At 42.5% G+C, this 25,015-nt stretch overlaps 1 protein-coding gene across 1 annotated transcript; it reads right to left on the bottom strand.

Moving 5' to 3' along the window:
* Positions 1 to 25,007, bottom strand: KIAA1143 (KIAA1143 ortholog). Its single transcript, XM_053260956.1, has 3 exons — positions 24,875 to 25,007; positions 12,636 to 12,783; positions 1 to 1,036 (listed from the first exon to the last, which is right to left on the bottom strand). Exons 1-3 carry the CDS (start codon positions 24,980 to 24,982, stop codon positions 828 to 830), a joined length of 465 nt encoding a protein of 154 aa, XP_053116931.1. The 5' UTR covers positions 24,983 to 25,007; the 3' UTR covers positions 1 to 827.
* Positions 25,008 to 25,015: the final 8 nt, after the last annotated feature.

Consider the following 25,015-nt stretch of genomic DNA (forward strand, 5'->3'; position numbering starts at 1 on the left):
TAGATTGAGAAAATGAGTTTTATTTTCTGAAGAACGGTGGTCAAAACAGAAATAAATGATTTTGCAGTCATTTAATAGTGGCATTAAAATATCAGCTATACTAAAAACAGCTGTTGCACACAGCAACTTCAGATCAGCTCCTTGATGAAGCTTTACATTGTTAATCCCGCTACGTGTTTTGTAGCAACACACAATACATTCTTGGTTACAGAACACACTGAACTTCCAAACATTTTTCCACCAAAGGCCACACCACAACAGGGTCTCTCTCTTGAAATCAATATATTCAGAATGATCAAAATCCCAACAATCCCTTTAGCCCTTGGAAATACAACATAAAGTTTTACAAGAGCAGTGATTTACATTTTCAGCCCACAGTAAACAGACCTTACACTTCTAATTTGGACTGATCAGGGCAGAAATTTACATATGGGCAGAAATAACTGGGCAGAAATTTACATATGGACATCATTTTTTGACAGTGTGAATTATTTGAGAACATTACATAAATATTGTAAAAGTAACGAGAGAGGAAATGTTTGGTGGAGAATTCGATTTTAAAATGTGTGTGCGTACACACACACACACACGGATTTCATGCACTGTGCCAATTACACAGAATACTAAACTGATATTTGTTAGGATTTTATTTTTGAAAGAATTTTGTTCACACTATAGATGTGGATTTAAAAAAAAAAAAAAAAAACCAGAGAGAGATGTCTGACTTGACTTGGATATAAGGGAGTCTGGTTCTGTGTGTCTGCTTCCATGATACACTCAGTTCAACTTTTTGTCTGGAAGTGAAACTGTACATAAATTGAGAATTCCTAATCATCACTCTCTTCTTCATCAAACGAAAGCAAGCTGCTGTTTTTCACTTGCTTAGTTGTATTTCGGGAGGTTAAAGAATTCATCTTTATCTCTTTCTTCTTCTTCTTACTTGAGCTGGCTGTCAAACCAGAATACTTCTCTTCTGAAGTACGCTTCGGAGGTTTCCTGAAAACAATCTTTCCATCTGCAGGATCAGGTTCTTCATCTAGGGCAATAATACACATATTCCTTTAATATGGTCATACCCATGCTACTTCCCTCCCATGTTTGCTCCACAAATCAGAAAAATCTTGCAGGATATCTCAAATATGAAAAACTGATTTGTATAAATACACCATTCCAATTCTATCTTACTGTAAAACAATAACGGGATTAACTGCACTACATTCGGTAGATAGCAAAAGGCTGTCTTGATCTTCTCTCATTGTGATATGTTCATCAGGCTGTCTGGATTTTCTCCAATTGTAATACATTAAATTGAGTCTCTGTATGCTTCAAGTCTATGCCCCAACAACTGATGCAGAAGAAGAGGAAGTTGAGTTCTATGCTCAAGTTCAGTCTGAAATTAACAGAACATGCAAGCAAGATGTGATGCTGATGGTTGGAGACTGGAATGCCAAAGTTGGAAAAGGAGGAAAACACTAATATAGGTTGGTCTATATGGCCAAGGAAACAGAAATAAAGCAGGAGAACGACTTATTAGTTTCTGCCAAGCCAATGATCTCTACATTGCTAACATATTCTTCAAACAACCAAAGCGGCGCCTATATGGTAACGTGGACATCACCAGACGGGAGTTCACAAAAATCAAATTGATTACATTATTGGTGCAACAAGATGGAAGAGCTCAGTTATAACAACAAAGACATGGCCGGGGGCCGACTGTGGAACTGATCTGCTCATGTGCAAGTTCCAGGTCAAGCAAAAGTGGAAAAACAAAGCTATCCAGCTTCAACAATATGATCTTGAGAATGTTCCCACCATTTTCAAGGAGAATATCAGGAGCCGCTTTGAAGTTCTGAATCTCATTGATAGGGAACCAGAGGAACTGTGGAATGAAATCAAAGAAGTTGTTAAGGATGAATGTGAAAAGAGACTACCAAAGACCAAGAAACAGAAGAAAACAAAATGGATGTCAGAACAAACAGTGGAAATTGCCCAGAAGAGGAGATAAGCCAAAGTCAAGAAAGACAAAGACCTCAGGAAGGAACTTAATAGGGAATTTCAGAAAGCTATGAGAAGAGACAGGGAGCAATACTAACTACAATGACATCTGTAAAGACCTTGAGGATGGAAATAGACACGGAAAAACAAGGCAAGTTTTCCCAAAGATCTCTGAACTCAGAGGGAAGTTCCAACCCCGAATTGGTATGTTAAGGGATGCCAAAGGACAGATAGTAACTGATTCAGAGATGATCAAACCAAGATGGAAGGAGTATACTGAAAATCTGTACAGCAGGCACGTCAGCATCGAAGATACTCTAGAAGATATTCCCTACTTGCAAGAACCTCTAATACAGGAAGATGAAGTTAGATCAGCACTAATCATTACTAAGTCGGAAGGCTACAGGAATTAATGGACTAGCTACAGAAATATGGCAGGCAATAGAAGAATAATCAGTCAAGGCTCTAACCTTGTGGTGCCAGTGTGGTGTAGTGGTTAGAGTGCTGGACTAGGACCGGGGAGACCCGAGTTCAAATCCCCATTCAGCCATGAAACTAGCTGGGTGACTCTGGGCCAGTCACTTCTCTCTCAGCCTAACCTACTTAACAGGGTTGTTGTGAAAGAGAAACTCAAGTATGTAGTACACCACTCTGGGCTCCTTGGAGGAAGAGCAGGATATAAATGTTAAAATAAAATAAAATAAAATAACCAAACTATGCCAGCAAATTTGGAGAACACCACAGTGGCCAACAGATTGGAAGAGGTCAGTCTACATACCCATACCAAAGAAAGGAGACTTAACAGATTGTGCAAACCATCGCACAATATCCTTAATTTCACATACTAGCATCCAATGCAGATTAGAGCCCTACATGGAAAGGGAAATGCCAGATGTTCAAGCTGGTTTCTGAAAAGGCCAGGAACAAGAGACATCATTGTTGCTGCATGCTGGATAATTGAGAAAGCCAAAGAATACCAGAAAGAAGTCAATATGTGCTTTATTGACTACAGAAAAGCCTTCAATTGCGTCAACCATATCAAGTGGTGGAACAGCCTTAGGAAAATGGGTGGCCCAGAACATCTCATTGTTCTCATGAGAAACCTATACACAGGACCGGAAGCCACAGTCCAGACAGGTGAAACAGACTGGTTCCAGATCAGCAAAAGAGTAAGGCAAGGCTGAATACTTTCTCCTTCTCTATTCAATTTATATGCTGAACATATACTGAGAGAAGCTGGATTGGAAGAAGATGAGCATGGTTTTAAAACTGGAGGAAGAAACATCAATAACCTATGCTACACTGATGACACCTCTCTGATAGCTGAGAATGCGGATGATCTGCAAGCTCTAGTAATGAAAGTCAAGGAGCACAGTGAAAAAATGGGACTACAATTAAATGTAAAGAAGACTAAACTAATGACAACGGGCACAGCAACCAGCCTCTGAATTGATAATGAAGATATTGAAGTGGTGGATAACTTCTGCCTTTTATGATCAACTGTCAACTGTAAAGGATCCAGCAGTCAAGAAATATGCTGCAGACTAGCACTTGGTAGGGTTGCAATGGAGGCCTTGGAAAGGATATTTAGATGCTGTCACGTGTCTACACCTACAAAGATTAGAATCGTTTGGACAATGGTTTTTCCCGTGACACTATGGATGCAAAAGCTGGACTTTGAAGAAGCAAGATAGGAAAAGTATTGATGCTTTTGAAGTTTCATGCTGGAGAAGACTTTTGAGGATACCATGGACAGCCAGGAAAACAAACAAATGGATCATAGAACAAATCAATCCAGAATTTTCACTCGAGGCACAAATGGCCAGGCTCAAACTATCATACTTCGGACACATTGTGTGAAGACCCAGCTCCCTTGAGAAGTCCATAATGCTGGGGAAAGTTGAAGGAAAGAGAAGAAGACGACAACCAGCAGCAAGGTGGATGGACTCGATTACGATAGAATGAATGCACCACTGCGAGACCTTAAAGGCCAAGTTGAAGACAGATCATCCTGGAGAGAATCTATCTATGTGGTCGCTAAGAGTCAACACTGACTTGACAGTACTTAATCAATGCTTAAGATTTCTAAGATTTCATAAATGCAAACCATGGATCACTATATTTCAAACTGGCTGAGCAAAAGAAATGCCCTGAAAAATTTTAGTGCGCCTGTTTTCTGAAAAGCAACATTTTGCTAGTTATATTGGCCTGGTTTCAATGTTGTGATCAAACCACGGTTTAGCCATTGTAAATTAGATCTGGGCTCAAGTGGCAAACATCCTCCCTCTTCCTCGTCACTTTTTGTGCTCCAACTCCTTTCCATGCTTTCTGCTTTGTGGAAATTGTAGTTTGTCATGATGTCTAAATTCGGCAAACTATGGTTACAAGAAACTATAGTTTGCACCAGACAGAATTTTAAACCCAATTCAAATCGTAACTTGCACTTCTGGTTTGAAGACAAATGTGGTTTTTAGTCATTATTCAAACATCTTATGTCAAACCAGAAAGTGAGGAAGGAAATCAAAATGTGCAAGGGCAGGAGGGAGGGCATCAGCCCAAAGCCCGTTCACAATGACCAAGCTATGGTTTGGACACTAGGGTGTGCACACACTGTCCAATGTTGAACTGGTTCACATTGAACTGGGCCAGTTCAGCAGCTTGATTGCGAACCGAACCGGAGCTGGTTTGGCCTGCGATCAAACAGAACCAAGCGCGGTTCGAGTGGACCAATTCAACATCCAATGGTTTATGCATACCACTAGTGTCCAAACCATAGCTTGGTCACTGTGAATGGGCTTTGGGCTCATGCCTTCCCTCTTTCCCTTGCACACTTTGATTCCCTTTCTGGTTTGCGGTAAGATGTTTGAATAATGACTCCAAACCACATTTGTCTGCAAACTTTAGAGAGCGCCTTCTTTTACATGATCCACACCACATGTTAAGGTCATCTGGGGAGGTCTGTCTCCAGTTACCACCGATTCGTTTGGTGGCAACTCAGAGGCGGGCCTTCTCTGTAGCTGCTCCTGGGCTGTGGAATGCACTCCAAGCAGAAATTCGTAATCTTAATTCTTTACTGACTTTCAAGAGAGTCCTTAAAACTCATCTGTTTGGCCTGGCCTTTCAGGGTTTTTAATTGTTTTAATGTTAACCTGGTTTTCAGAGTTTTAATTGTTTTGATAGTTTGTTTTTAAGATGTTTTTAAATTGGTGTTTATATTTGTATTTCTGTTTTAATTGTTTTTAATGATTTCTGTTTTTAAATTGTAAACCGCCCTGAGCCAGCTCGGAAGGGCGGTATAAAAATCGAATAAATAAACAAACAACCAAACAAAGCAGAAAAGGAAGTTATGATTTGAAGTTACGCAGGGTGGATTTGATTTAAATCAAACTGATTTAAATCACGATTTAAATCACTAGCAGGGTGGATAAAAATCAAAAAAATTCGATTTAAATCAAAAAAATCAGATTTAAATTAAAAAAAATGGATTTTTTTTATTTTTATCCACCCTGCTAGTGATTTAAATCAAATTCACCCTGAAGTTACGATTAGGCTGCACTGCGGCTCTCTGTGTGTGTGTCAAGTGGCGAGTAGCAAGAACCTTAGACTTCGTTTCTCGCTACTCCCTGCCCCCCCGCCACCCTTCAGTGGATTCTCCCACCCTTTTACTTGTAAAGGGGAATCCTCACTCGATTCCCCTTTATAAGTACTGCTGCTCGAACTGCCAAACCGGTTCGGTGCAATGTGGTTGGGTTTTAATTCAAACCAAAACATGATGTTGGGTTCGTGCATGTCCCTATGGGCCATAATGTCTGAACTGGGCCACTATGTAGAGTAAATGATGCAGTACAGCTGCATGTGTAGCTGCTATTTATTTACTTACTTACTTACTTACTTATTTATTTATATTTTTTTCTAAATTGCTTTTATTAGTATTACAAGTAGAAACAGAAAGGTTACATCTCTGAGACTCCAAGAAGACCAAACAAGTTTACATACAAAGTCTATCCTTCAAAACCAAAACGAAGAAAAAATGCAGTAGTGTTAGTTGAATCTAAAGGGTCCTAAACTAGGCATCAGACATCAATAGCAATCAGTAAAGAATCTTGAACTCCACTACGGGAAATTAGAAAAGAAAAAGTCTGTCCCAACATGATTGATCATCCCACTAACAAACGGTTTGAGAAGGAGAGAGCCAACCCAACTATGATATATAAAGTAGATATGATACAATTATTTCGAACTCAGGGCAAAGCATCTCCAGTACTCTGTGGTTTGAACATCACAGACACAAAAAATGATATTGGGTATTATTGATAAGATTCTGTATTCTATAGGGAAGGGAATATAAGTCCCTTTGCTCTAATTTTGTCCTACTTCTGAATTAAGACCTGTATAAGTAATCATAAGAAACAAAATTTATTAAAACTTTCAGTAAGTGGGATAACTATGTCTTGTAACGTATATATTTAATAAAGTATGTTTTGTAGTATGCCATTCATTTAAATGGCCCAACTGAAAAATGTTGGCTGCTCAGCAAGCAGTGATGATGGATTGCAACCACAAGAGATACAAGGCCATCAAAATATAATATGCTTATGTTTGTCTGTGTAACATATTTGCTTGTGGAAGTTGTGGTGACAAACTCTTGAGACTTATAATACAGGAGAGGAAGACCTGATGCAAGATTGAAGCATCTCAGAATTGTTTTGCTAGGTATGAAAGCCATTACAGTGAATCATAAGCAAAGCCTCATGTTGAAATGGCTAGCAATTTAGATGATTTATAGATGACGGAGGATTAAAGAATCCAAGCTTCTCCTGGGCAACACATTTTTCTTAACTAAGTAACAGAATGTTTTAAAAATCAATTTTGTAGTAGAAACTTGCCAAAAAGTTGATTGATCCTTACTTAATAACTTACTCTTTGCCCTTATACCACCATTATCTGGAGATTTATAATAAAACACAGCTGTAATGGAACGTCATGCCTTTTTCATCAATGTTGTCATAAAAAGAGTGCAAAAGTAGATTAAATGTGATCAAAACAGGGGCAGAGTATACTCTGACCACAATAACTATACTTAAACACAGTTCTAGGACTCAAGTGCAAGGAGTTTAAAATCCAGTCCTCTGCTACTTGTTCTGCATTACTGCTTTAACTCACTGCCTTGCTTTAATAAAAGCACATTCTCAAGATCAAAAGGTGAGTAAGTGGAATATCCAGTCATACTCCCAGTCCTGTGTGCACTGGGCAGGATATGCTTTCCCTCCACCCTTGATACAATGCTGGGTAAACAATGCCAGTTGGCTACCACCATCCTATCCAGTTTACAGCTTGCACTTGATCACTTCCCCCTCCTCCTACCTTGATTTTTGCCAATACACTAATGGTTCTCAGGAGTGCACATAGGGCTTGGAGCCTGGCTGGACACTGCTACTACTGAGATTTTGATCATGGGAACAGGCCCTCAATATAGCAGTATGGGGGAAGATGAATTGATCTGAGCTGGTGTTATACCTTCCACCCAATGTCTCTCATTTTTGTCTGTGGTGACATACTGCTCATATTTCAGACCAAACTGCCACTGCGCATGACCACTCTGCAGATGCCACAGCTCCCCTGCCCTGCCTAACACCTCTGTGCAACATGGCATCAATAACTCTCCAAGTGCTACCACTGAGTGGGTAGTTGGCAGCAAGGGCTGGCAAAAGGAGCAAGTGATGAAGAAGGGACTCCAAAGAAACAAAGCTTATAATCATAGAAGAAGCATGCAGCTGGGCTTCAATCACTGAGATGGTTATACATCATTTTGGAATGATTGCTTCCATACAACCCGAGGAAATACATGTTAACTAAGTAGTCACTGAAAGGACCAATCTTTCTGATGATGCAGAAAACAAGAGGAACTAGCCCAAATGTGCTACAAAAATGTCTCTAACGAAACACTGCCCAAATCAAGTTCCAACATTTGGGCTACCTACAAAGGAAAGAGAACAGGGGAATGAGGATATGCTAGCTCATAGGAGACTAAACCTTTCAGTCAGAAGTATCAACCAGTTTCAGGAAGCCCTTTGCTCACTCCACGTTTTACAGCTGTGGTGAACAAAGAAATAAATCAGTGAGGAATGACTACAGGTAAAGTCTTATGCAAGCAGTTTGCAGAAAGAATGAAAAAGAGAAGATGAGATCCTAAATCAACTCAGCTAACATGCTGAAGGAAAGCAACTTTGATTTGTGAATGCCTGCCAAAAAGAGATACCTTTCCTTCAGGCAGGAACAAAATACATCTCACCTATCCTCAAATACAAGAAGAATGATGAGTTTCTATTGCATCCTATACTTGGGCCAATGACCTCCAGAAAATGATGAGCTGTCTATCCTAGTAAAGTTCAGAGAGGAATTTGTAAAAGAATGCTGTGTTAGAAGCCTCTGTGCCAGGTTTTTGAAGGGAAATATTTCATAGAAAGTGAGCTGACGGATTGCACAGGAGCAAGTGGTTAGATATTTAAAGAAAAGAAATAAAGGCTAACAAGCATAAAATACAAGCTTATTAACAACAGTACCAAAACATAACACAGATAAGCAAAATGTAACACAGCACAAAAAACCTTTGAGAAAACAAGCACACTTAAAATACCTGCCAATGTACATGTGAAAAAGAAGGAATAAGCCTTTAAGCAGCATATATTCGCTGTTATAACTGAACTCATATCTTTCAAGCCTCTCTTGGACTGAAGAACTCAGAACAACAATGCACTATCCATCAAGTGCACAATAAAATGGCAACTGGAGGTCTCAACTGGCTCCATTCCTATGGTGCCTTCACAACATGAAGGTATATGTACATATTTATCATATTTTTATTCTACCCAATATGTGTATCTCTACAGACAACACACAACAAATGTGAGATTTTAACTGTTTTACTCTGTTTTACAAGATAAATCAAAACTATCTCATAAGATAAAAAATTAATTTCAGTTTAAAATTAATTTCAGTTAAAACCTTAAAAAACAGGAGCATCTTGAGGGTCTTCCTAAAAAGCTAACAGAGAAGGAGGTGCTCTTATTTCAACAGGGGGCATATTCCAAAGCCCTGGGGCAGCCACAGAAAAGGCCCAGTCCCAAGTTGCCACCAAACGAGCCGGCCGCAACCGTAACCTGAACTCTCCAAATGTTCTTAATAGGCAACAAGGTTCATGACAAAGAAGCCACTCTCTTTAAGTACTTTTGACCTAAGCCACTGAGGCTTTATAGGCAATAACCAGCACTTTGTATTTTGCTCGGAAACTTCTCGGCAGCTAGTGCAATTCTGGCTGTTTCATTCTGTACCAATTGTAGTTTCCGGACTACGTACAAAGGCAGCTCCAGATAGAGTTCGTTAAAGTCGTCAAGCCTGGAGGCTACCAGCATATGCACCACTGTTTTAAGGTCAATTACCACCAGAGATGGGCATAGCTGACATATCAGTTGAAGCTGATAAAAAGCACTCCTGGCTACTGCCTCAGCCTGAGAAACTAGAGTAAGTTTTGGATCCAGGAGCTTTCCCAAGCTCCATGCCTGATATTTTAGGGGGAATGTAACCCCATCCAGAACAGGCAGATCTAAACCATCTCTTGGGTCCCCCCTACTCCCACAGTCAGTGCCACCATTTTATTTGGATTCAACTTCAGTTTGTTTTCCCTACCCAGTACATTCCCACCCCCAGGCAGGCGTTTAGGGAGGTTATGTCATTACCTGACTGATATTGAGAAACTGATTTGGGTGTCATCAGCATATTGATAACACCCTGCACCAAACCCCCTGGTGATCTCTCCCATTGGTTTCATGTACATGTTAAAGAGCATTGGAGACAGTATGGAGCCTTGTGGAAATCCATACTTTAGCTCTCCCTTTGCAGAACAACAGTCTCCAAGTGACACCATCTGGAATCTACCAGAGTGATAAGAATGGAACAACTTAAAACAGTGCCACCTAATCCCACTCTCCTCATGTGACCCAGGATACCACGTCCGATGGTATTGAAAGCCACTGAGAGATCCAAAAAGATCAGCAGGGACACACCCTCTGTCGATAGCCAATTGGAGATCATCCATCAGGCTGACCAAGGTAGTCTCAACCCCATAGCCCACTCAAAAGCTGAGTGATCAAACTGAAATGGGTCTAGATAATCTGTATCATCTAAAACTGCCTGGAGCTGTTTTGGATGATACACAACATATGTAAATGTTCACTGTGAAACAATCTTAGTCTACATTGGAATGTACAAATGAGAAGACAAGCTTCCTGGGAGGATTTCTCTCTTCTCATTGATCCAGAAGTTTGTCATTCTAATCTTTGGAATTTAAGAAAAGGACCAATGTCAGGAGTGGAGGTTGAACTGTGGCTCTGATAGACAGTAGACTGAGGGAAACAGGTTAGGTTAGGTTAGAATGAAGATGTATGTACATAGATTGTTAGAATAATAAGAATATGTATGTTCTATGCTCTTGGAATTAATATGTATCTATCAAGGCTCAAGGTTAACCCTGAAGCTGTTAGAAGGACAGAGGGGATAGAGTGCACCCTCTCATGACACAAACAACTATACAGGGCTATTTAGAGTAGTCACTGACACCTCAGGGAAGGAGGAGATGGCTTCCATGATAGCCAGTCCCAGAGAGGAGTTCAGCACAAGGAGCATGGCCAAGATGGAGGAGGACTCAGATGCCAGAGGACTCTCCTCTGCCATTCTGAGGTGCAAAAAGGGTAAGAAGTCAGGGATAGGGAGAACAGGCAGCCTGACTGCTGAAATTTCCACATCAGGAAATCATTTTTTTCTATATCCTTGCCCCTTGATACTGCTTCCCTCTGATGAAGCTTATTCTCTCCAGGTGGTTAGCATAATAAAGCCAACAGGTATCAGGCTCAGTTTCAGATCTGACTCCATGATGTTAGGAGAGGTATAATGGAAGAAAAAAGTTCCTTAAATATACCCAGTTTCACTATTTTTCCATGGCTGTCATTTTTATCAATGTGGGTATTTCAGACAAAGATTATAGCAATTTTTTAATTAAAAAATCAAAAGCTATCAGGTGACATTAGTAATTTCTTCATGATTCAGGACTAGTGTTCCCTCCAAGGCACGCGTGTGTGCACGTGCCAACATGTTTTTTTTAATGTCCGCTCAGTCAATTTTAGATCCCACTCAGATTGAATCAGGAAGATCCCATTCTGACTGCATGTGCGCTCACACTACCTTGATACAGCCACCCAGAACAAGACTCATTCCGCACACAGATGGGGGGTGGGTGGGGAGAGAATACTGTTCAAGACTGCTTCACCTAATCCATACCAGTAACTGCATATGTTCTACCACATGTACAAGTGGTGGGGCGTCACAACCAGGCCTCTCTCCCTGATGCATAAATAGGTTTCATATATCCTGCTTATTTGCTTGTTGCATGAACATGTTACATAGAAACTAGCCTCAATGGCAGAGCCCTGCATTAAATAGAGCTGCATTCTGGGCTTTATCTTCTAAACTAGCCAAGTAGGTCTTTGAAAAGGGATGGGGGTGAGGAAAGCCATGCAGTGGCTCTATTCCCCATAGTGGGGGCTCACTTCAAGGCAAATATCAAATGGCTAACTTCAAGTCTGCCAGAATCGTCGTTTGGCTTTCTCTGCACACTGGCACATGTTTATCTAGCCATTTATACAGAAGGCCTTCTCACCAATGTTTCCACCACTATGGTACCTCACAGTTCTCAGTCCATGACAGTTACTCTCCTCTACTCAAAGATGTCTAAACTAAAAATCAGATGTTGAAATAAAGAGCACTGGAAAATGATCTATTTTCCCCAAAGTCAAAAGTAAAGTTGTGTACAAGGTTATAGAAATAACAGCAACTCACCAAGGCTGCCAATCAGCTAAACGTCAGCACAAAAACTCTGAAATTGCTTAAACAGCACTTTGGGACCTAGAAACAGTACTTTGATGCCTTAGCAGATAATGTGTGACATATGGTTAAAGAAAAAAAAGAAGAAAAATTGGGCAGAAGGGGGACAAGCCAAGCAAATTTAACGAGACTAGAATAATAATATAGTTCGAATAAGTAAGGACATTTGCTGCCAAGATTTTGGACTTGTGCATACATTACAATGTCCCAGAGGTCTGATGTACAAGAAAAGCAGCAGAAAAATCAATTTTAGAGATTATAATGAATACACAAAAAAGGCATTATATACCAATTACCATTTTCTTCCTCTATGAAATTTTATCTTTTAAAAAATTACCTTTGACAGGACAGTAATTCTCTCTAGAATTCATGGAAACTTTACAAAAAGAATTGTGCATTTTTTATTTTTAGAAACCAAGTTAGCATCCACCAATAAATTAGTGTTAAGGGAAAATATTTATCTAGGAGTTAGATTGCAGGAGCCTAGGCAAGCAGAGCAAGAATTTGGGAAGCATCATCTGCAAAATTACTGACAAATGAGAGAGCTGTCTATCACAGAGAATCATTCTGGCTTGTATGGAAAATCCAGGTGTAACTGAATGCTCTGAATAAAAACTTGCAAAAATGTGACAATGGTCAACACTTTTGCACTCTCTTCACTTGCTGACCACCTTGGGCAGCACATTTAGTAATCCAAAGTGTACCTGCGGTTTTTGAAGCTTCTTTAATCTCCTGTTTAACCTTCGTCACTTCTTCTGCAGTCAAATCCCCTTTTTTCAGTACAATCACCTGTGGTTGTTCATCTTCCTTTTCACTTTCATCACTGTCTTCAGCAGTTGGAAGCTGCTCTCTCTAGAAGAAACATGGGAAGCCAAGCAATTCAGATGGTTTTTCAAAAACTGAGTCTTTAAATTGGAGGGGGAAATTAAGTACTCCTACCAGTTCTATTAGATAAGGCAGGCCTTGACAAATTTTCTTTGGATCTAGGAACCAACCCCAAAATTTAGGAGCCAGACAATGGCTACTTCTTTATTTATTTAAAATATTTATAGCTCCCCTCCCCTCCAGTGCACTACTGCTCAGGGCAGCTCACAACAATAAAATAGATACAAGACACAATAAAAGTAATAAAATTAACCAAATTGAACAAAATAGTTAAAAGTCAGGTTAAAACCACACTCATTAAGTTAAAATTACAAGTTATTTTAAAAGCTAAAAACTGAAAAATATTAAAAGCTAAAGAACCTACCAGATATAACCAAAAATAGAGCATTAAAAAGCCTCCTTAAAAAGGTGTGTTTTAAGTTGTTTTTTTAAAAACACTACTGAGGGAGGGAGCATGGCGAAGGGCTTCAGGGAGGCTGTTCCAAAGCCGAGGGGCCACAACCGAAAAGGCGCTGTCTTTAGTCACCACCAACCAGATCTGTATTAGTGGCAGGGCCTGAGACGGAGAGCAGAGGGCCCTGGCAGATATATATGGGTGAACACAGTCCCACAGTACCCCAGCCTCAAGCTGTGTAGCACTTTAAAGGTCAAGACCAGCACCTTGAATCTAGCCCAGAAGCAGACCGGTAACCAATGAAGCTGCCACAGGATGGGTGTGAAACTCATGAAATGACTTGCTCCCAGCCTCAAGGGCAGGGTGCCTCTGAGTACCAGTTGCAGGGGAGTAATGGCAGGAGAGAGGGCACGTCCTCAACTCCTGTCTGTGGCTTCCAGCAGCATCTGGTGGGCCACTGTGCGAAACAGGATGCTGGACTAGATGGGCCATGGGCCTGATCCAGCAGAACTGTTCTTATGAGCATCCTTGCAGCAGCATTCTGAACCAGCTGAAGCTTCCAAACAGTCTTCAAGGGCAGCTCCACGTAGAACGCCTTGCAGTAGTCTAATCTGGATGTTACCAATGCATGAGAGACTGAGGTCAGGTCCGACTTCTCCAAGTAGGGTCGCAGCTGGCGTACCAGCCGTAGTTAGTAAAAGGTGCTTCTGCACACCACCACCACCTGCGCCTCCAAGGACAACGTCGGGTCCAGAAGCATCCCAAGCTGTGGACTTTGTCTTTCAGAGGGAGTGTGACCTGCATCTAAGATCAGATTTACCTCCTTACTCGGACGATCCGTTCTACCAACCCAGAGCACTTCCGTCTTATCTGGATTAAGTTTCAGCTTAATTCCACACAGAAGGAAAACCGGAAACAGGCTGCAGAGAGTGGAGCCTGTACAGTCACTTGAGAGGAAGGGAGGTGAAAGGAGCTCGCTGCCCCCCATCCCACCACACTGCACAGCGACAGCCTTTCAGAGGTTAAAAAGGGGGCACTCTCCCCTCCCCACCCACCCTGCAGCCAGCTGCCGCCACTGTGCTCCATCCCACCGCGAGCAGTGGCGATCTTTAAGGGGCAAAAGGGGGAACTTTCCCCCCCCCCCCAGCGGCTACTGCCGCAGCAGCTTTTAAAAAAATTAATTAAAAACTGTCGGGGTGGGGGCCTGGGATGGGGAGATTTAAAAAATTGTGCATTAATATTGTGTGCGTGTGTTATGTGCGTACGCTGCCTTGATACTGCTGCCCAGAACAAAACTCTTTTCACTCATGGATGATAAAATTAGAGGGAACACAGGCACTTTTCTAGCTTCTGATTTGCTCCCAGGGCTCTCAGGTGCACCCCCAACCTTGCTGTCCAAGGCTACACCTCCTCTACTGCCTGGCCAGTCAGCTGCACTGTGCTTGGGCCGGGCCCAACAACACCATCAAGTGGCAGAGGCTCACCCGCTCACTGTCCTGCTCTCCTTCCCAGGTCCCTCCCTACCTCCCACTCGCTGTGACCAGCTCAGACTGCCAGCCCCGAGCAACACTGCTATTGCTCCCGCATCCTGTCCCCACTGCCCAAAAGCAATCTGTGCAGTTACCTCCACTGCACTAAAGGCCCTCCTTTCCAGGGCCCAGCTGTGGCTTCTCCCCCATATTGTCAGCCGGATCACCAGCTTCCTGCCCCTACTTAAAGAGAAAGTGCCCATGCCACGGGCCTTTTCAACTGCCCCTTTGCTCTTTGCTGGGCTGGCTACAAGGCAAGCTTCTGCTGAGGCACGTCCTCCTCCATGTGGAGTCCATGGCCATAAACAAACAAAAATATAGAGCGGACTGCTGCTTTGGGGCGGGGGTGCCTGCCTGGGACTGGAAGAGCCAGCCATAACAACAACAAAATATTTATATATTGCTTTCCAACTGAAGTTTCCAAAACAGTTTACATAGCGAAATAATACATAAATAAAGATGGCTCCCTGTCCCCAAAGGGCTCACAATCTAAAAAGAAACATAAGACAGACACCAGCAACAGTCACTGGAGGGGCACTGTGCTGGGGGTGGATAGGGCCAGTTGCTTTCCTCTTGCTAAATAAAGAGAATCACCACTTTTAAAAGGTGCCTCTTTGCCCAGTTAGTAGGGGCCACTGTGCCTCTCTGACCAAGATAGGCAAATTAATGGGGAGGGGGAAGGCAAATTAATGGGGGGGGGAGGTCATGACTACTTTCTTGCCGTCACGACGTGTGCTCGCGCACCAGACACTTCCAGGCACTTCTGGTCCGTGACTCACTGGGGTGGCAAGTAGACATGCTGCCACCCCACGGGACCATTTTTCAGGACTGTGCTGGCAGGGGAAACATAGCTGGGGGAGGGGGGTAAGAGGACCCTCCCCAGTCCTTAAAGTTATCCCCCCTACCTTCAAACCAGCAGTTGCCAGCTCAGTGCACATCCCTGTCATGTATTGTGTCCAGTAAAGGGCTAGCACTTTGCTAAACGTTTTTAGAGAAAGAAAGAGCAGCTACCAGACAGCAGTCATTGCAATCAAGTATCATTTCAAGTTCGTCAAATCTTGATCCAAAGAGTGGTCTAGTATGTTCCTGTAGTCGTTTAGCAATGTTTAATTCTCCGAGGAGCAAACTGTTTCCGAGGACTGATCCGTAGCGCGGTCAGGAAGAAACTGGCTAAAGGGATGCCCAACCGCCGCTAGAGCGTATTGCAGTCGCATGCAGAGGCAGTTAAGGGCGTCGTGAGGAGCTAGCAAATTCTAACTGAAGCTGATCTATGCAGGCGCAGAACCCACTATTATGAATGGACAGAACCACGATCCAGATCGAGCAGCTACCAGACAGCAGTCATTGCAATCAAGTATTTTTTTGAATTTGAAAAACTTTTATTCTGATCTTCAAACAGTTCTGTTTCAGGGTGGCTTACAAGACAGTAAAGCACTTTAAATATGTATATAGCACTTTTACAGCCCAATCTTTATTAATTAGAAAGCTCAACTGATAACAGTCAAACCTATTTTCAAGTAAGTATGCCTCAGATTAAGGCACTAAGGCACAACGTAAAACAATGAAAAATGATCTAAGTGCATACATTTCAAAAATAGTATAACACAGATAAAAGCAGAATAAAATCCGAAGTCACAGAGATGAAAAATATGTTGTTAAAAGGCCTGGGGAAATAACAATAAATTATGCAAAGTTCTGTTTATTATTATTTTTACATTTTATATCCCGCTCTTCCTCCAAGGAGCCCAGAGCGATGTACTACATACTTAGGTTTCTCCTCACAACAACAACCCTGTGAAGTAAGTTAGGCTGAGAGAGAGTGACTGGCCCAGAGTCACCCAGCTAGTTTCATGGCTGAATGGGGATTTGAACTCGGGTCTCCCCGGTTCTAGTCCAGCACTCTAGCCACTACACCATGCTGGCTCTATAATGCTGGAAAGACATTAGCAAAGGCATCAGGCAAGCCTCCTGGAGAGAAAATTCCACATCTGAGGCGTCACCACCCAGAAGGCCCCTTCCCCAGTTGTCATCAGCCACACTCTAGCTGGTGGAGGCACCTAGGTACATTCAGGCAGCACCTCTGCAACTGATTGAACAGGCCATTTTAGATGACCAAATGCATCTCTAACCCTTCCTAGCCCACATGCTCTCTCCTCCCCTTACCTCCTCAGCTGCCACATGCAATAATTGGTCAGCATCTTAATTTGCTTAACCAACAGCCCCAAATGTCATTTCAACCTGGAGCTGCTGTTCAACTGTAGTTTATAAATCAAATCACAAACTGAAACAGACTCATTTCTGGTTTCAGATTGTGTTTTGTAAGCCACAGTTAAACAACAGCTCTAGGTTCAGATGTCCTGTGGAACTGTTTAAACAAACCAGGACTCCCCTGGTGCGTGAATGGAGGAGATAAAGGGAGGAAGTGCAGAAGCTTAGGATAGCTAGGGATGCATGCATGACCAAATAAACCATGGGTTGCTCAGTCTTCTGGATTGGCCCACTGTTTGGCCTTGGGCAAATTACTTTCTTATAATTTGTGTTTACCAGCAAGAACGAGGGAGAAACAGTGACCTACCTTAATGGGTTTTAATGAAAGCAAATGTAATACAGACAATAAAGCACTTTAAATATTTATATAGCACTCTTACAGTCCAACCCATATTAATTAGAAAGCTCAACTGATACCAGTCAAACCTATTTTCAAGTAAGTATGCTTCAGATAGAGGTATTCTCCCTTCGGCAGTACTTGATGGTAAATTCAAACAGGATCAGCACTGTTATCCCTGTGGCTCAGGGGATATAGAGTCTATCACCCATGTTATTCTTTATTGCCAGTTTTATAAGGACGCTCGCACCAAATTTATTGCTCCTATTTTAGCCATTTATCCTGGTCACACAGACCAATTTTATTTGGAAATTATGCTGGCCAATCTTAAACCTGTAATTTCAGATAATGTGGCAAAGTTCTGTTTTGTGGCGTCAAAGCTCCATAAAGACTGTATTAGTAATTTGAACAGTTTGTGATTTGTAAACTTTTGAAATTCTTGAATTTAGGACATGATAGTTTGAAGCTGTATATCCAAAAACGTTACACTTGATAACGTTCTAGTTATCAGCTGGATTTTAATCTTTCTAAAACACTGGGAATTATATTAAATATTGGAATCCGTGTTCTATTTAAAGATAGCTGCACTTAAAATAACTCAAACACCTGCAAGTTTCTATAAGATATAACCAATCTGTCAGTTTGTGACTAAAATACAAAACCGACAGCTTTTTATCTACGCAAAGCAACTCAGCTTGAAGGCTTGTGCTGCTTCTCATTTCTGCATCCCCAGAACATGCACAAGCAGTACAGAAAAACAATCAAACCACCATGGCATCAAATGCAGAGCTACAAACTGCTTTCTATCACATCATATGAAACTGGAAGTGTATACATGAAGAGGGATGTTCTCATTTGCCCTTTCTACTGTTTTTAGTTCTTTGTTGCTTTTTCCTCCTTTGGCAAATTAATTCAAATTGGATCTCACATATTATTTAGTCTAACCCAACCTTTCCTACCCTAAAACAAGATAACCTTTCTCCAAATGGCTTGATGGAGATTTTCAAAAGAATGCTCTGCAAGTATCCAAGGCAGTGTTTCCAACCAGTGTACCACACTAGTGTACCACAGCTCACTCACAAGTAGTGGTTAGAGTGCTGGACTAGGACTGGGGAGACCTGAGTTCAAATCCCCATTCAGCCATGATACTAGCTGGGTGACTCTGGGCCAGTCACTTTGCTCTCAGCCTAGCCTACTTCACAGGGTTGTTGTGAAAGAGAAACTTAAGTATGTAGTACACTGCTCTGGGCTCCTTGGAGGAAGAGCGGGATATAAGTGTAATAATGAATAGATAGATAGATAGATAGATAGATAGATAGATAGATAAATAATAAATAGTGTGACGCGCTGACTCACTACGAGTCAGCTGTAAGGGGGGAGTTCCCTGGTTTTACAGCTGACTCGCCCCATAGCACACAGGGAAGGAGTGCACTTCCCAACGCATGAAGGAGTGAGTCAGCTGCCAAAAAAGAAGAAGAAAAGGTTGCTTTCCTGTAACAGGTGATCTTTTGATGATCTGGTATCATTTACAGCAGGGATTCTCAACCTTGGGTCCCCAGATGTTATTGGACTTCAACTCCCATAATCCCCAACCAAACGCAACTGGGGCTGGGGATTATGGGAGTTGAAGTCCAACAACATCTGGGGACCCAAGGTTGAGAATCCCTGATTTACAGTGTGGGTAATGTGCCTGCGCAGTAGGCTCCACGGAGGATTTTTAAGTTCCCCAAGGTGCTCTGCAGCTCCACCCTTTGCACGTCAAGTGCGCTCAATTTCTTCAGCAGCAGAGTGCCCTTTTGCTCAGTTCCTGGTCAACCACTTAAAAGACTGAACTTCTTCAGCTGAATGATTAAGCAAGTATATTAAGCAAAAACATCCAATTAAACAGGGAGGCCTGGCAGGTGTTGTGAATGATACCAGATCACCACAAAATCACGTTTTACAGGTAAGCAACCTGTTTATCTTTGTAGTGATCCGGTATCATAGGAACATAGGAAGCTGCCATATACTGAGTCAGACCATTGGTCTATCTAACTCAGTATTGTCTTTACAGATTGGCAGCAGCTTCTCCAAGGTTGCAGGCAGGAATCTCTCCCAGGCATATCTTGGAGAAGCCAGGGAGGGAACTTGAAACCTTCTGCTCTTCCCAGAGCAGCTTCATCCCATAAGGGGAATATCTTACAGTGCTAACACTTCTAGTCTCCCATTCCTATGCAACCAGGGCAGGCCCTGCTTAGCTAAGGGGACAAGTCATACTTGCTACCACAAGACCAGCACTCTCCTCATCCTTCACAACATGGGTTAGTAACAAGCTCCCCATAGAAGAGGGAGGACTGGAGGATGTTTCTTAAAGAACATTTTTTAGTACAGCCCACCCAACATTGGCCTCAGCCGCAGACTGGGTGTCTAAGGAGTAAAGTTTAACAAAAGGTAAGTTGGAAGACCAAGTATCAGCCTTGCAGATGTCATTAAATTTTATTCCTGATAACTAAGCAACAGAGGTAACCATGGCTTTGGTAGAGTGAGCTTTAACCATGTTTGGAGATTGTACACCTTGTTTCTTGTAACTAGTAAAAATAAGCTGGACAAGCCAGTTAGAAAGCCTCTGAAAGCTAGAGACTGGTTGCCCCTTGCCCCTGCAGGCAACAAAAAGTCTACAGAACTTTCTAAAGCCTTTAGTTCTGTCCATATAGATGAGGAATGCGCTACAACATCTGTGGAGAGAGCACTCCTAAGGAATGGTAGGATTCATGAAAAAGGAAGGATGGAAAATGTCCTGGTTGACATGGAAGTCTGAAACTATGAAAGAAGGGTCTGTTCTCAGAACCACCTTATTGGGGTAGAATTTCATGAAAGGGGAATAGATTCTCAAAGCGGTAAGTTCGCTAACCCTTTGTGCTGTGCTGATAGCAATTTAAAAGGCTGTCTGTATAGAGAGCAACTTAATGGTAGCTGAAGATAGTGGTTCAAAGGGGGCCTCTGTTAGAGTAGAAAGTACGAGATAGAGGCTCCAATGTTCAATTGGTTTTCTAATCGGTGGGAAGAGGTTGTTTATTCACTTAAGAGGGCCGCCATACGGACTTTAATAGACCAATTGGAAAGGCCTGAGCATTTCAGAGAGGTAAGACATAGGAGGATTTGTCGTATAGAGGTTTGAAAGGGATTAAAACCTTTGGCCCTGGCATAATGGCAAGCCTTTTCCATTTATAGTTGTAGTTATGTACAGTGGAAACCATCCTCTCATGCAATAGGATATTGTCTAGAAGTTTAACTTCCACACAGTCAAGTTCAAGGACTGTGATGGAGGAATTGACCAGAGACAGAAGGTCAACGCGTCAAGGGAGGCGGTGATGGAATCTTTAGGATAGTCATAGAAGGAAAGGGAACCAAGGTTGCCTCAGACTATCACAGGGTAAGTATAACACATTTTGATTTGTGTTGAAGGACTTTGCTGAGTACCCTGAACAGTAGAGGGAAGATGTGTGTTCTATATGTGTTTTCTCCAGGAGATCTGGAAGACTTCCCCCAGAGATCCCTTCCCACTCCTGCTCTTAAGCAGAAATGATCACATTTCTTGTTGGTTGTGGATATACAAAAGTCTACTTGGGGAGCTCCCCAAGAAATAAAGAGATTGGGGATTACATCTTGATTCATTTTTCATTCATGCTGATGGGAGGAATCTGTTTTTCTGCTCAGACTGTCCGCAATGACTTTGTTGGTGTCCTTTATGAGCAGAGCCAGAGGGTATATTTGGTGATGTATACTCCAGTCCCCAAAGTTAAATAGCTAGGTTCTTGGATCTGGAGACTGTCCCTCCTTGTCGACGGATGTAAGCAATGGCTGTGTTGTTGCCCAGAAGAATTTGAACTACTTGGCTTCTGAGTTGTGGAAGGAAGAATTTGAGCGCTAGAAGAACAACCAGGAGCTCCTTTGTATTGGGTTGGCTCTGAATGAGTAGGAAGGTCCGTTTTGTTGGGTAAACATCAGATTTTCCCCAATGTTTAGTGAGGGATGGAGAGTCGTCACAGTGTTTATGCTTCTTTTAGTGTCTATGATGTCCGTCCTTGGAGACATCATGAGGCTTTTAAAAAGCCTCTTTGGAGGTCTTAGCCAGCAAAGTTGCCTATACTGATTGCAACTTTGATTGTTGATGCTCAGATGGTGTCTATGCCAACAATGGCTACTATGATAATGCTTGGAAAGCATAATGCTTATTCATACAAACCAACACTTAATTATCTGCTTTTTCTGGTTTGCTTTGAAAAAAGATAAGCAAATTTTGCACGTTCAGACAATATGGTCCTTTCCAAGGCAAAGTAAGCAGAGATCATGTTTGTCAGATGAGGGAAGCATCCTGTGGCACGAAGAACACCTCTTTAAAAAAATTTTGGCATCCATCAGTACATATATCGAGAAAACTAATACAAGTTGTAAGGCAAAGAGTAGAAATTAAGCGAACCATAGTCAAAAAACCAAGAATTCAAACCGTGAATCTTTTCTTTTTAGGAACAAAGCATGACCAAGGTGTGAATCCTGAGGGAAGCATACGCAACGGCAGTCGAGAAGGAACTGAGGAAAAGGGTGCTCCAGGATCTAGATCTGTTCCACCTGTAATTTCAAACCCATGGTACTCTGCCACTGAAGATACCAAGCATGCTTGGTGTGCAAAGGGCAGAGCTACAGAGTGCCTCAGGGAACTTGAAAATCCTTCCACCAGAACTACTGTGCAGGTGCATAATCCACATTGTGAAGGATAATGGATCACCACAAAGATCTGAGAGTTTAAACCTTCCGCTTTTGCAGCTGACTCACCTCATAAAGCATCAGGAGAGAGAGTAATAGACAGTGTGATAGCTCTGCTTCCACAAAATAAATTGGCTCCTTGGGGAAGGTGATGGTGTGCCCCACTTCCCCTCCACCTAATCTGAGTGCACGGGGGGGGGGGACCAGCTGGGAAACACTGATCTACGGAATTAAATCCTGCAATTTCTTTTAGTAACCCTGTTCAGTTGACCAATCCAGGCATTGTGTGTGTGTGCGTGTGTGTGTGTGCACGCTCGCGCGCACAAGAGAGAGCGATGTGGGGAGGACTGTGACTGCTGGCCACATTGTGTGCGTGTGTGTATCCAAACTCCTGTACAGCTCCTAGGTGCATATAAGCTGTTCAGACAAGTGTCAAGGAGAGATCCTGCCCATGGATAGCTTGTATGCATATAGACACTGTGCATAAGATCCAATCACCATATGGAGGTTAGAAGTGTGATCAGCAGGCATGATCCCACTTCCCTCTTCCTATGTGGAGCATCTGTTTAGGGAACAAACTAATATCAAGGATGGTGGGTGGGACTGGGGAAAGCTAGCCTGCAACGTACTATCTTGAGGCCTTCACAAGAAGTATTAGACTCCCGAGAAACACTACTTCCACTTTAAAACACATACACAACTTCTTAACCTTGCAACTGTGAAGATAAGCTTGAGAAACTTCACAGCAAAAGCAGTAAGTCACTGGAATCAAGGTGACAATATAAAATATAAAATATTTATAAATCTAAACACTAATACAAGAGAGAACGATGCAGCAAGCTCACTTACATACATTCAGGGACTCACTCACATACCCTGTGGGACTTTTCCGATGTGTTTTGGCCCTGCAGCCCCTTCATGAAAGTCACTGGCAAAGCCCTGCCCCAAACCAGTTATTTCAAAAACAACTTGTAATGTAGTGCAGACTAGTTCTTCTGAGTTAAGACATAAGCCTGCATGCAGATCTAGCACTGTTCTACTCAGACCAAGACCAATCCATTTATACTGCGAGAAGTTAGGAAGCTTTTTCTAATGTGCAACCTAACTATAACTGATAAAGATGGACTGCAGATTTTAGGCCAACATGAAAAATTGATAAAACCACAGAAAACTGCAAACTCTGATAACACAGAGTTAGCTTGTTAGCTTGGTGTAAGTAGTAATAGCAGCCAATAAGCCTGCAAAGTGTTAGGAACAACTTTATTCAATTTAGCTTGCACTCCCTCTACTGTTTCTTTGGGCAAAAGTAGCGCACTTATAACTGAGACCAGTACAGCATAGTAATATAGTCGTCCTTCCACAGATTCCATGACTCCCTCCACCAGTGTTCCCTGTAACAGGGATTCCCAGATGTCGTTGACTACAACTCCCATTATCCCCAAAGGCCACTGCAGCTGGGGATGATGGGAGTTGTAGTCAACAACATCTGGGAATCCCCGTTATAGGGAAGATTGCCCTTTACCCTTCTTTCCTCGGAAGCTTTTGCCTTTGCAAACTTGTGTCTCTGCTTCTTAGCTCAGGCCTTTTCACTCCTCCTCCCTTCAGCAAACCTATTTTTGAGCCCTTTGTTTTTTTTAGCACCCCTCCTATTCAGCACCCTGCCCACCAGACTTATTGCATACCTAGCACTAGTCTTCGAACAGCTCAAAGCACTACATATGCTTCCAGCTATGTATACATTTTTTGCAAGCCAAGCTGACTTCCTTCCTAAATCTAACTATCTGTGAACAAATCCCACAGAAATCAGCAGGATTTCTTCACTGTAAATAATACGTTTTCAGTTTTCATTTAACCAAGGAAGCCCAACCTTTAAGTATCTAATCATATCCACCTTTAGAGCCCGTTCACACAACCAAGTGTGTTTTGGCAGCATGGCTCAAGCTGATCTGTGTGTTGTTCAGCACATACTGAAGTATTTGTGCAGTTTCTATAACCACATGCATAACTCAAAGGACTGGTATACACACTGCAGTTTTGCACCATGTCTCTTCCAACACATTTTGAACAATTGGTGTAGACATTGCCTTCTTCCTGTCCTTCAAACAGCTGTATAACTGGCAGAAAACCAACCAGTGGCGCTTTCCCCACCATATAGTCAGTGATATGGAAAGCTGTGTATTTGTTGAACTTCTCAGCCATTCAACAGTAGCACTAAGGATATAGTATATATACCTTTCTTAAGAGCAGCTTATAAAGAAGCGAGCCAGCTTCTGAGGTCATCAAAACTCTTGACCAGGTTGGACGTTAAGCAAGGAAATAAGAAAATGGGAGAGGGGAGCATGGAAGAGAAGACTGGCAAAGATGCTGCTGGGCAACATCAAAAGTCTGTAGCCGGTTTAAGATGAAATAGAAGGGCTGTTGTTCACGTCTTTGCAACATTTATTCATTTAAACATGTCTTTATACCGCCCCACACTTACGCCTCTTCAGTCATACCTATGTGAGCTCGCCCTGGTAAGTGCGGTTATCCTGTGATTCTTTGGGGTGCCTTTTCTTCCTAACAGCTCAGCATGACCAACTGCCGTTTATGGTCACCCATTCGAAGCAGAGGATCCCCGTGTCTGAGTAAACCAGCCACTTCGGGCCCGAAAAGGAGCCCTCTCTCCGCCGGCATTCCTCACTCCCTGACGCAGCGACTACGGGGACCTAACCGGCTCTGACCCTCGGCCTGGCTGTCACCCAGGAGGGCTGGGCGTGGAGGAAGCGGGCGGAGGCCGAGCACCGTTACCTTGGTGTCCACCGTGGGCCCCTCCCGGTATCCCACTTGCTCTTTGAAGCGGCTCAGGAAGGCGGGCTCGGCCGGCTTCACATACGAAACCTGGTTCCTTTTGCTCATGGCGGCAGCGGGGAAACCAGAGCCCGGCCCACA

Source organism: Hemicordylus capensis, chromosome 6, assembly GCF_027244095.1.
Source record: "Hemicordylus capensis ecotype Gifberg chromosome 6, rHemCap1.1.pri, whole genome shotgun sequence".
Taxonomy (NCBI): domain Eukaryota; kingdom Metazoa; phylum Chordata; class Lepidosauria; order Squamata; family Cordylidae; genus Hemicordylus; species Hemicordylus capensis.